Raw genomic sequence first — 14589 nt, 5'->3', positions numbered from 1 at the left:
ATTTGTTCATCTGTGAACATTCCTTTCAAGTCCCATTCAACAATAATAAGGGCAACATACAAAATGAATCTACTATTAACTATAAAATTTTCCTTCACGCTTTATAAGTCTCCAGACATTCTTACCTGAGAAAAAAATAAACTAAACATATTAAAACTTCATCAACTATAATGTTGCGTGAACAAAACAGGCATAAAAAGTAAACTAGGCAAAATAAGGGTACATCAGTCATCACTGTGTCACAATCTCAAAACAAAAAAATATTTAACAAAAAAACCATAAGCATCTCTCAAATTTAAAAACCACAGGCACTGCTTTGTGTGTTTCACGTCATAAAATGTAAAGTCACATAAGACGAAATATAAAATCGAAATTGATTATCTGTCTGGCTGCGTAAAGTTTGAGAGTGTGTGATATGAACATAACTAAAAACTAAATACCTTATACATATAACTATCCACATCGACTAATTCTTAAATTCCATTCATAAATGTCTGAGTATATAACATAGCAGGAGAAACAAAAGTGTCATACATTGGATCGTGTATTTTAAATTATGTTAAATACATCTGTACAAATGCTGAATGGAAAGTTAATAACAAAGAAAACGACCTGCTACAAAAAAAATATCTCTATCAAATGAGAAGGTGTGGCATGATTGCGAACAAGGCAATTCTCCATAAGACAGCAAATGACACAGAATTTAACAACTAGTTCTTTAAAACTACCCCTTTAAAAGCTAAATGTAAATAGACGGAAGATACTCATATCTTAACATTTGGTTTGTTTTGCATCAGTACATCTTTTCGCGTTTCAAGACTTAAGTACGTAAAAAAGTTGGGTATATATTTTACTAGCAACATTCTGCGGAGTTGGAATTTGATGGTTGTCTGTGCTGAATTAACAAAGGATTAACAAACTGACTAGAACTACATTTAATACCTCATTTACTTTGTTTGGATCTATATCTGTTAGTTCTAATAACAATTTTACTATGTCGATATATCCACCTTTAACAGCTAAGTGTAAGAGAGTATCATCCTCCTGAAAACAGTTGCAATAATCACAGTATTATACGAAGGTATGATAATGACAGAATTTACATTAATAATTTGTTGATTTCAATGAATAACCTATAACTTACTAAACGCAAAGTAAACGTATGCTATATGCCAAACCTTGGTAATCTAAAAGTCGTTAAGACCGAATGATAAATAAATTTAAGAAAGTAAGTAAGATAATTTTATTTACAATCGACACATATGACACACATGTGCAGTTAGAAATACACATTGGGTTACGAAAGCTCCTTAAAACAAGGTATAACGTTAGCGCATCCCCCCTTTTTTCTCTTCGTATGCACGGTGATACTTTTTAAGATGCATTAACACCTCAAGAGTAAAAATGAAAAAAATAACATTATTCTATATCTATAATGTGTCTATTTCTAGTCAAAATCTATCAAAATGTCGATTATTTCTTTTCCGGCACATTTACACCAAAAAGGGGAATAATTGATCTGATTCAATTCAGTGTTTAAATGTCGCCACGTAAGGACTTGAATATCATAACTATGAAGATCGCATTGGCACACCACATTAAAATAATTTATTGATCTCTTGAAAACTTGGCATATTTATTCTTAGAAAGCTCATGAATACCAAGATTGTTGTTTCTTGTTTTTAAAATGAATACAACATTTTAAAAATTGACAAGATAGTTGACTTTTGGTGTGGCCACGGTTAGATTGTATGTCATTTCTGTTATTTTTTATTATAAAAGGGCACTTTTAACAGCTGTTACGGGAAAGATAACATCTTTGTCAACCAAATACAACTTTATTTTCATTCATTTGTCTAGTTCTTTGGGGTGCGCCAGGCTCTTGAAGTTTCGCGTTCAAACGCCAGCTTTGAATTCTGGCCGTTACCATAGTACCACGTGGGGGGTTCTGAGACACCAGAAATAAAAACTTTGGATGATATTAGGGATGATATAAATAAGTTCTGGGTAAGAAAGTTTCTAGACTAAAATTCTAAATAATTTCAAATTTCATTGATTTTTATATGAATAAATAGCCTATTTACTCCAGTATAGCATTTACCTATACTCGTACAAAAACAAATACCAAACGGAGTAGTTGATAACAACTGTCATATTCCTGACTTGGAACAAGACAGTTTATGAAAAAATTGTGGTTTGAACCTGGTTTTATCGCCAGCCAACCCTACTGCTTATTAGGCAATTTTACAAATACCGCTAATATGACAACATTACGTGACAGTACAAATAAACGAAAGAACACGAAGGACAGTTATATAGACCTTTATTATATATAGGTAATTCGCTAATGGGTTATTGCTTATAGAATTTTACACGCCTAAATTAATTTTGATCAGGCTTGTTTTATTAATAGAAAACAGTAAATTTATATATGCTGTTCTACAGTTTACAGAGACAAAATACTAGAATGCCTGTGTTCTTTTTATTGGTTTTGTAAAAGGAAACGTTAACGATACAGAGTTTAAATCTCTAAGGCGCGAGGAATGATATTAGTCGAGTTTTATACGCTTTATAATATGTTTAAACAGGAGAGTATATATAAACTGCTTACTGATCCGAAGTATCTGGGTTACCTTCATATTCAATTTTGCCTGGTTTTAAAAGCTTAATCGTATAAAGAAACTACACCAATAAATTCCTTCAAAAAAGCGTTTAATCCTTATATTCTTTAAAATATAAGGAGATAAGGAATTTATTTTTCCACACACGCAACCTCTATCACACGTAAATTCTATATCAGTTTCTTTAAATAGACCTGGCATATGAATATATTTGTTGGTTAACGCAAACATATGTTTTCCATGAAATTTTTATATCTGATAAAATATCAACTACAAAAACTGTAATTATCCTTCAAACGAATATGTTATGTTATCGATTAACGCGAGGTGAAACAACGTCCGCCCGAATTGTTTTATAATCGCCGCCATCTTGTTTACGTTGGTTACGAAAAGAAGTTCGGAGAACATCGTCTATCGAAAAATAAACAACGTCAAGTACAACTACCGGAGTCCTCTCGACCAATCATATAAATATATTTGATAATATGTAAATCATATCAGAATTATATATAAATAAATACATTCTTTAATATTAACTAGTGTTTTTGATCATCAAACTATACTATTTTGCATGTATTTCAGAGCTGTAAAGATTGTCAAATTATCCTGACTTTGCTTAAAAAAATAAAATGCAGATATCAAGTTCTTTTTAAACAGCTGCCTTCTAGCATCAACAAATTTCACAGTATTATCAAAAAAAACTGTTGGTTAACGCAAACATATGTATTCCATGAAATTTGCTATCTGATAAAATATAAACTACAAATTATCCTTCAAACGAATGTGTTATGTTTTTAACGATTAACGCGAGGTGAAAATAACGTCTATCCGGATTGTTTTATAATCGACGCCATCTTGTTAACATTGGTTACGAAAAGTAGTTCGGCGAACGTCGTCTATCGAAAAAAAAAACCATCAAGAACAAATATTGGAGTCCTCTCGACCAATCTTATTAATGTTTTTCCTAATATGCAAATCATATAATAATTATATAAATATATATAAATGAATACATTCTTAAATACAACTAGGGTTTTGATCATCAAACTATACTTTTTTGCATGTATTTCAGAGCTGTAAAGATTGTCAAATTATCCTGATTTTGCTAAAAAAAATAAAATGCAGAGACTTTAAGATATCAAGTTCTTTTTAAACAGCTGCCTTCTAGCATCAACAAATTTCACAGTATTATAAAAAAAAACCTGTTGGTTAACGCAAACATATGTATTCCATGAAATTTGCTATCTGATAAAATATAAACTACAAAAACTGTAATTATCCTTCAAACGAATGTGTTATGTTTTTAACGATTAACGCGAGGTGAAAATAACGTCTATCCGGCTTGTTTTATAATCGACGCCATCTTGTTAACATTGGTTACGAAAAGTAGTTCGGCGAACGTCGTCTATCGAAAAAAAAACAAACGTCAAGAACAAATATTGGAGTCCTATTAATGTTTTTCCTAATATGCAAATCATATAATAATTATATAAATATATATAAATGAATACATTCTTAAATACAACTAGGGTTTTGATCATCAAACTACTCTTTTGCATGTATTTCAGAGTTGTAAAGATTGTAAAATTATCCTGATTTTGCTTAAAAATATCAAATGTAGAGACTTTAAGATATCAAGCTTCTAGCATCAACAAATTCACAGTATTATCAAATAAAGACTCAACTATTATATTGCTTTACACATTCTATTCTTCTTTTCCAATATGGAAGTAAAATTGTTTCAATCTTCCATTACTGTAAAAATATATAGTCTGAGGTAAAAAAAAAAAATTATATTTGAGTTTCATGAATTATGTTTTTATCAGTCAAGAATTTGTCAAAATTTGTACTTAAATATTAATTTGATTATTTAAACCATTTTTTCGTTTATAGCAATTCTTCTAGCTTTTATCCATCGTTTTCTTTTATTATTGGATAGGCAAAACTTGTTTGTACACTCAATGGGTTATATACCAGAGGTAGAGTCTACATTACAAAAATTAAGTAAAATTGTATTAATATGACATTGAGCTGCCTTAAGCATCTCTTTGCTAAAATGATCTAGTCGAGGACTTTAACCAGATTTTAATTTGTCAATTGCATTATCTTATTCTACTCCTAAAAAGGTCATCATCAAGTAGTTCTATTCAATAATTATCCGTAGAGCATCGTTATCTGTAGGAATAGATGCAAAAGAAGAAAAAAGTTATACCAAGTCTTGCGTCAATCTTAGTTACAGATATGTTACAACTGTCATAGCAAAGCAGTTTACTAGTTTCTGTTGGGGTTGCTGTTTCTTAGTTTTCAAATGATTTATTATTTTTAAGAAAGCATTTTTAAATTTTGTTTTCTAGTTTTTCTAACTTTTCCATACTTTTTATTTGATTTAAAACTTATCCTAAAATAATAGGGTTTTAGTATAATTTTCATATTATCTCATAAAATACTAGTATTTTAGACAATGTCAATACAGTATTAAATGAGAGAAAAAATATGCTTCTTTTTACAACAGTTTTTTGGAAAAATATTTTGAGATACATAACTGTATATCATGTGTATTATTGTTAAAGAGTATAAAAGACAGAGCAGCTGTAGTTTATCAGATCTCATTCTAGATTATAATGTATAAACAAGACAATCTGTAGTGTATCTGATCTCATTCTAGATAATAGTATATAATCCGAAAAAGTAGTTTATCAGATCTCATTATAGATACAAGTATATCATCAAGAAAAGCTGTAGTTCATCAAAGCTCATTCTAGATAATATCTAAATAATCGTTTATAAAAAGGAAAAACTGTAGTTTATCAGATCTCATTCTAGATAGGATCTAGAGAATAGTATACAAAAAGGACAAGCGGTACTGTATCTGATCTCATTCTAGATAAAAGAATATAATTAGAAAATACTGTAGTTTATCAGATCTGATGTAAGATAATAAAATATAATTAGGGCAAGCTGTAATCTATTATAATATAATCAGGGCAAGATTTAGTTTACCAGATCTCAATGTAGATAATAGTATATAATCAGGGCAAGCTGCAGTTTAATAAGATCTCATAATAGATAATAGTATATAATCAGGACAAGATGTAGTTTATCCGATCTCCATCTAGATAATAGTCAGATAGTATTTACAAAGGTCAAGCTGTAGTTTATCAGACTTCATTCTAGAAAATAGTATAAGGACAAGCTGTAGTTTATCAGACTTCATTCTAGAAAATAGTATAAGGACAAGCTGTAGTTTATCAGACTTCATTCTAGAAAATAGTATATGACAAGGACAAGCTGTAGTTTATCCAATCACATTCAAGATAATTGTCAGATACTATATAATAAGCGCAAGCTTTTCCTGATAAACTAATATTTAGAAAGATAATATACGCAACCTGTAGATTATCAGATCTCATTCTAGAAAATAGTATCTAATCAGAAAAAGCTGTAGTTTATCAAGTCTCATTCTTTAGAAAAGTATATAATCAGGGCAGGCTGTAGTTTATGAGATCTCTTTCTAGATATTAGTTTATTAGGAAAAGCTGTATTTTATCAAATCTCATTCTTTATAAAAGCATATAATCAGGAGAAGCTGTAGTTTATCAGATCTCATTCTAGATAATAGAATATAATCAGGAGAAACTGCAGTTTATCAGATCTCATTCTAGATGTGTAAACACATTATGTATATACATATCCATATACTTATCCATATCGACTTATTCTCATATTTATTCAGTGTATATAACATAGCAGGAGTTACAAACTGTTCATACATTGGATAATGTATTTGATAATGAAAGAGCGTGTTTCAAATTAACCAATATTTCAGTAGCGAACGACGACAGCTTAGCCTCATGTTCATGAAGAAATTACATTTGACATATTTGACCTTGCGAAAATATCCTCAATCGTCATAACAGACAAGATATGAAGTCGTGATAAATATCAAACGACCTGAACAATTTGAATGTTGGGAAAAATGTTGAGATTGGTTGAATATCGCAATAATCAGAATTCACATTAGGAAATAAGATAAATATGCATGTAATTGGCTTCAGCTTTTTCTGAATAGGCATACATTATTTTTTTTTATTTTGCCCAGTAATTAATTAAAAAGGTGAGAATAAATAAAAGCAATAATTTGTAATTTTCTTTTTCTTTTGAAAACAATTTACACTTTTTAAAGTATATGCAAAACTGGAATTTTTACCAGCATGTTGTGTGGTTTACTGCAAATGCTGCACATGGATATGGGAAAGACTTAAATCTGTACATGCATAGTGTAAGGTATATTGCAATATGATAATACCTTTTAAGTGCATTTAAGTGCATCACAAAATATAAATAAGGAGATTTGGCATGGTTGTGAATGAGACAAGTATCAAACAGTGTCCAAATTAAGTAAATTTACTTTTGTAAGTAAATCTTTATAATATTAACAAGAATAGTGATATAGAATTGTATTTTTTTATTGTGCAACTAACTATATCGATCTTTCTTCCAAATCACTATGAAAAAACAATATTCGATCAGAATTTCAAAAAGACTTTGTAACTAAATACATGAACGCTGAATAAACAAATAACGAGAAATGTCTTATAGCAATGCGAATTCACACTCAGCAAAAAAGTCATATTCGGAAATAGGTAAGCTTCGGTACTCACAGAAAACAGATGACTTAAATTGTAAACCACAATCTCAGACGTGAAAACATGTCGTCAGTTAGTTTAGACACATTGTATGTATCAACCAATTTGTGATAGTGTCCATAAAATTTACGGAATGAAATTTTTAATATTTCCATCTCATAACTTTGTTGGAGCACACTCCTGTGTTTTTATTCCGTAAAGTGTGAATATGTATGAGCATAACATATCAACTGAGAAGAGTCCATCTGTGTCAGAATTAAGGAAGACTTCAAGACTTGAAGCAGTCTTTCTAGTATAATAAAATTAACATGTGACCATGGCGTCTTCAACGTTTTTTCATGATTTACCTCTTTAAATTAAATTTTCTTAGGAGTAACTGCAACTTTTATTTATCTATTCAAAAAAGACTCAAAAATGTGATGCGCATCTTTAAATAACCAACGGCTACCCATTTTATTAGATGCCACTACATTTGTGTATATTTTTCCTTCATTAATCTTGATTGCATTTCTCTATGGTTTCCAACACAATGTCTGCATGAAAATTGTTTGATATAAGAATCATTAATATACAACGAAAATTTAGGATTCTGATATTTAAATAAAACAAATGTTTTTGTGTTTTTGTTTATAATTGAACTCTAATTCATAATATATTAACAACATATTATGATCAATTCTATAAATGTAGATCCTGCTCCCCATGTTCCATGCTAAGCAAAATGACACTTCAAAGCAAGTAAAATAAACCAAAATATATGTATGTTTAAGCTTTTTTACTTGTTTTACTTCATAGCATCTTATGACATTTCAATATCATAGTATGTTGCAAAGTTGTGTACATATTCTACTAGCAACATCATCAACAGGGTTTGAATTTGATGATTGTCTAAGCTGAATACAAAAGGATTTCAATACTGACTAGTACTACATATTATACCTCATTTACTGTGTTTAAATTTATATCTGTTCTTTTTTGACTATGTCTAGATATTCACATTTAACAGCTAAATGTAAGGGAGTATCATAAAACTGAAAACAGTTGCAATAATCACAGTATAATTCGAAGGTATTAACACGACAGCCTTTACACACAAAATGTGATGATATCAATCAACAACTTATAGCTTACTAAACACAAAGTAAACGTATGCATACCGTGACTGTTTTAATAAATCGCAATTCCTCTGAAACTGTTATTTTAATTTACGTCATCATAATGAAAACAGTTGCAATATTCAGAGTATTACACAAAGGTTTGATAATGACAGACTTTACATAAATAATTTGATGATTCCAATGAATAACCTATAACTTACTAAACGCAAAGTAAACGTATGCATATAGAGACTGCTTTGATAAACGCAATTCCTCTGAAACTGTTAATTTGAAAAAAACATATTTTGAATCTATAATGATCAACCTCAATTTAGGATAGACTCTTGAATTTTGAAGAGTCACAATAGGATGAATGGATTATATTAACCAGAAACCCCCAACGAAAAAAATATAAACATGTCTAATGGAAACAGTGAAAAATTGTTGATTATATGTAAACCTACATTACGTGTTACATGTTATTTAGATGATTTATGCATTTTTTTCTTTTATCAAAATCTTAGACATTCATGTTTTAGTCATTACCTGATCCCTAAATAAAAGAGGGGCGAACAATATCACAGGGACATTCAATTTCATAGGTCAAAAGTAAACTGACAAAGACGTGGCCAAAAAAGTGAAAGACAAACAAACAAATAGCAGTAAAACCGACACCAAATAGAACAGCAACAAGAACCCTACAAAAACTTTGGGGTGATCGTAGGTGCTCCGAAAGAGTAAGCAGATCATTCTCCACATGTGGCATCCTAAGTAAACTGACACTTAACCATTGTTAACAGCAAAGTATAAAATACCAAAATTTATGTATGCTTAATTGTTATCAAAGGTACCAGGATTATAATTTAATACGCCATTTTACTAATGGAAACAGTAAAAAATGGGGATTTTATCTTAAAGATCATTACTTGTTACTTTGTAATATTCATATGGCTTTTTTTCCATAACAACCGCATCTTCTTGAAACGGACTTTTTTATTATAACATGTTATTTAGATGATTTATTCAATTTTTCATCAAAATCTGAAACATGCATGCTTAAGTCACTACCTGATCCCTAAATACAAGAGGGGCGAAAGATACCACAAGGACATTCACCTCATAGGTCAAAAATAAACTGACAAAAAATGAAAGACAAACAGACAAATAATACTACACACGACACAATATCGAACACAAAAGATTCAGCAACGAGAACCCTATCAAAACTTGGGGGCGAGCTTAGGTGCTCCGAAAGGGTAAGCAGATCCTGCTCCACATATGGCATCATGAGCAAAGTTCAAAAAACCAAAAGCGAGTATGTTTAAGCATTTTATTTGTTTTGCTTCATAGCATCATTTGACATTATAATGTTATAGAAAGTTGCAAAAGTGGGTAGATATATTACTAGCATTATCGTCAACAGGGCTTGAATTTGATGGTTGTCTAAGCTGAATAAAAATGGATTTCAATACTGACTTGTACTACATATCATACCTCGTTTACTTTGTTTGGATCTATATCTGTTTGTGCTAATAACAATTTGACTATGTCTAGATATCCACCTTCAACAGCTAAATGTAAGGGAGTATCAGCATCCTGAAAACAATTGCAATAATCACAGTATTATACAAAGGTAAGAAAACGACAGCCTTTACACAAAAAAAGTAATAATATCAATGAACAACTTATAGCTAACTAAACAAAAAGTGAACGTTTGCATATAGAGAGATCATTTTAATAAATCGCAATTCCTTCGAAACTGTTAATTTGAATTACGTAAATAAAATGTAGCGTGAGAATATAAAACAAGGTCAAGCGACTTAAAAATCGAGTCTTCATTTCTTTAGATGGCATGTATTAAAATAAAAACCCCTTCATCAAATTTAAATGTTAAAAAAGCTAACCGTTCTTACGGAAAAGCGTGGAATATAAAGGACCTAAAAGATCTACTTTCGTTGGCCACAGTTTAATAAACGGGGATCACAAATAAAAGTATTTAAATACAATTTTGAAATAAATCTTATTCTAATTTAGAAGTTATGTGTTAGGGTAATGCCATATCAGTATTGAACCATCCAATGTTGCAAGAAAAAAATCCAAGAATGGAAAGTGAGTATTGGGAAATGAAGTTAAAAACCAGTTTGATATTCAAAGTTAAGAAACTTTTTTACAAAATGCCTATAAATGTAACGTAAGTGATTAAGAAAGAGCATTATAGAATTGAACATTTCAAAACATTTTTACAGTGGTATTACTGCTTAATTTAGAATATATTATGACTGAAAATAAAACAATAGTTTTTCAAATATGATTAATAGAAAAATCTGATTGTTTTTCAACAGTGTTAACATTTTAGTTTTCAAAAAGGAATTGAAATCTGTTGTTTTTTTCAAGCTTTTATACATGTTAAATTTAGAGTCAAACTTTGTATAAGTAAAGACCTTGTTAATATATATATATATATATATATATATAAAACTTGTTCATGGGTTATAGTTTGTAGGATTTCAAGAGCTTTAAACACATTGATTGGTTTTTTTAATTAATATACCGTATAGCAGGTTATTTTCGCGGTGTGTAAATTTTCGCTTATTTTCGCGGATGGAACAAAATCGCCAAAATAAATTCTGCCTATTTAAAAGTGCATATGCAAACGTATTGATAAAAAAAAATTAATTCGCCAAAAAAATAACCGCCAAAATATTTCGTATACCTTATTCAATGAAAAAACTACATTTGAGGCTTTGTTCCCTTTTTTTTAAAGGCATACGTTAACGATACAATGTTTCAATCCCTTCTGTTGATTTATTTGTACCAGAAACGCTCGAAGCCAATAAATTGAAAGTCAATTATAAGTAAGTAACGAAAATGTCAAGAAATTTATGACCAATACGTTCAAATATGTACAGACTTCTCGTGTATTTGTTCATCTGTGAACATTCCTTACAAGTCCCATTCAACAATAATAAGGGCAACATACAAAATGAATCTACTATTAACTATAAAATTTTCCTTCACGCTTTATAAGTCTCCAGACATTCTTACCTGAGAAAAAAATAAACTAAACATATTAAACTTCATCAACTATAATGTTGCGTGAACAAAACAGGCATAAAAAGTAAACTAGGCAAAATAAGGGTACATCAGTCATCACTGTGTCACAATCTCAAAACAAAAAAATATTTAACAAAAAAACCATAAGCATCTCTCAAATTTAAAAACCACAGGCACTGCTTTGTGTGTTTCACGTCATAAATTGTAAAAGTCACATAGGACGAAATATAAAATCGAAATTGATTATCTGTCTGGCTGCGTAAAGTTTGAGAGTGTGTGATATGAACATAACTAAAAACTAAATACCTTATACATATAACTATCCACATCGACTAATTCTTAAATTCCATTCATAAATGTCTGTGTATATAACATAGCAGGAGAAACAAAAGTGTCATACATTGGATCGTGTATTTTAAATTATGTTAAATACATCTGTACAAATGCTAAATGGAAAGTTAATAACAAAGAAAACGACCTGCTACAAAAAAAATATCTCTATCAAAATGAGAAGGTGTGGTATGATTGCGAACAAGGCAATTCTCCATAAGACAGCAAATGACACAGAATTTAACAACTAGTTCTTTAAAACTACCCCTTTAAAAGCTAAATGTAAATAGACGGAAGATACTCATATCTTAACATTTGGTTTGTTTTGCTTCAGTACATCTTTTCGCGTTTCAAGACTTAAGTACGTAAAAAAGTTGGGTATATATTTTACTAGCAACATTCTGCGGAGTTGGAATTTGATGGTTGTCTGTGCTGAATTAACAAAGGATTAACAAACTGACTAGAACTACATTTCATACCTCATTTACTTTGTTTGGATCTATATCTGTTAGTTCTAATAACAATTTTACTATGTCGATATATCCACCTTTAACAGCTAAGTGTAAGAGAGTATCATCCTCCTGAAAACAGTTGCAATAATCACAGTATTATACGAAGGTATGATAATGACAGACTTTACATTAATAATTTGTTGATTTCAATGAATAACCTATAACTTACTAAACGCAAAGTAAACGTATGCTATATGCCAAACCTTGGTAATCTAAAAGTCGTTAAGACCCAATGATAAATAAATTTAAGAAAGTAAGTAAGATAATTTTATTTACAATCGACACATATGACACACATGTGCAGTTAGAAATGAACATTGGGTTACGAAAGCTCTTTAAAACAAAGTATAACGTAAGCGCATCCCCCCTTTTTCTCTTCGTATGCACGGTGATACTTTTTAAGATGCATTAACACCTCAAGAGTAAAAATGAAAAAAATAACATTATTCTATATCTATAATGTGTCTATTTCTAGTCAAAATCTATCAAAATGTCGATTATTTCTTTTCCGGCAACATTTACACCAAAAAGGGGAATAATTGATCTGATTCAATTCAGTGTTTAAATGTCGCCACGTAAGGACTTGAATATCATTTATCTATGAAGATCGCATTGGCACACCACGTTAAAATTTATTGATCTCTTGAAAACTTGGCATATTTATTCTTAAAAAGCTCATGAATACCAAGATTGTTGTTTCTTGTTTTTAAAATAAATACAACATTTTAAAAATTGACAAGATAGTTGACTTTTGGTGTGGCCACGGTTAGATTGTATGTCATTTCTGTTATTTTTTATTATAAAAAGGCACTTTTAACAGCTGTTACGGGAAAGATAACATCGTTGTCAACCAAATACAACTTTATTTTCATTCATTTGTCTAGTTCTTTGGGGTGCGCCAGGCTCTTGAAGTTTCGCGTTCAAACGCCAGCTTTGAATTCTGGTCGTTACCATGGTACCACGTGGGGGGTTCTGAGACACCAGAAATAAAAACTTTGGATGATATTAGGGATGATAAAAATAAGTTCTGGGTAAGAAAGTTTCTAGACTAAAATTCTAAATAATTTCAAATTTCATTGATTTTTATATGAATAAATAGCCTATTTACTCCAGTACAACATTTACCTATCCTCGTACAAAAACAAATACCAAACGGACTAGTTGATAACAACTGTCATATTCCTGACTTGGAACAAGACAGTTTATGAAAAAATTGTGGTTTGAACCTGGTTTTATCGCCAGCCAACCCTACTGCTTAATAGGCAATTGTACAAATACCGCTAATATGACAACATTACGTGACAGTACAAATAAACGAAAGAACACGAAGGACAGTTATATAGACCTTTATTATATATAGGTAATTCGCTAATGGGTTATTGCTTATAGAATTTTACACGCCTAAATTAATTTTGATCAGGCTTGTTTTATTAATAGAAAATAGTAAATTTATATATGCTGTTCTACAGTTTACAGAGACAAAATACTAGAATGCCTGTGTTCTTTTTATTGGTTTTGTAAAAGGAAACGTTAACGATACAAAGTTTAAATCTTTAAGGCGCGAGGAATGATATTAGTCGAGTTTTATACGCTTTATCATATATTTAAACAGGAGGGTATATATAAACTGCTTACTGATCCGAAGTATCTGGGTTACCTTCATATTCAATTTTGCCTGGTTTTAAAAGCTTAATCGTATAAAGAAACTACACCAATAAATTCCTTTAAAAAAGCGTTTAATCCTTATATTCTTTAAAATATAAGGAGATAAGGAATCTATTTTTCCACACACGCAACCTCTATCACACGTAAATTCTATATCAGTTTCTTTAAATAGACCTGGCATATGAATATATTTGTTGGTTAACGCAAACATGTTTTCCATGAAATTTTCTATCTGATAAAATATCAACTACAAAAACTGTAATTATCCTTCAAACGAATGTGTTATGTTATCGATTAACGCGAGGTGAAACAACGTCCATCCGAATTGTTTTATAATCGCCGCCATCTTGTTTACGTTGGTTACGAAAAGAAGTTCGGCGAACATCGTCTATCATTAATATCAATTTTTTACAAAATCAGTTACTTCACAGTTTAGTCAGTTTAATTTATAAAGTTAAGTAATATAAATAAAAATTTCTGTTAACACCACCGTATTCTGTTATACATATCTTCAAATGTGTATTAGTTCCAACTAAAGCAGTAGTAACATAATGTCATACATTAGACCATGTGTTTGAAATTATGATAAATTTGTCTGTACTACCTTTCAATGAACAAATGATATGACTTTTAACTAATCAATTATTTCCATTTTTTATAAAAT

General features: G+C 30.1%; 1 protein-coding gene across 2 annotated transcripts in view; it reads right to left on the bottom strand.

The window, feature by feature from the left end:
* LOC139527501 (ankyrin-1-like) overlaps positions 1 to 14589 on the bottom strand; it is a 120825-nt gene that overhangs the window by 45703 nt on the left and 60533 nt on the right. For both annotated transcript variants that reach the window (XM_071322995.1, XM_071322996.1), the window contains exon 13: positions 943 to 1044. In XM_071322995.1, the coding sequence (XP_071179096.1) occupies positions 943 to 1044 (102 nt within the window). The remainder of the gene's footprint in view (positions 1 to 942; positions 1045 to 14589) is intronic.

The sequence above is a fragment of the Mytilus edulis genome, chromosome 6 (assembly GCF_963676685.1).
Source record: "Mytilus edulis chromosome 6, xbMytEdul2.2, whole genome shotgun sequence".
Taxonomy (NCBI): domain Eukaryota; kingdom Metazoa; phylum Mollusca; class Bivalvia; order Mytilida; family Mytilidae; genus Mytilus; species Mytilus edulis.
The sequence above is the reverse complement of the archived record's forward strand: the minus strand, read 5'-3'. Positions and strand labels throughout refer to the sequence as shown.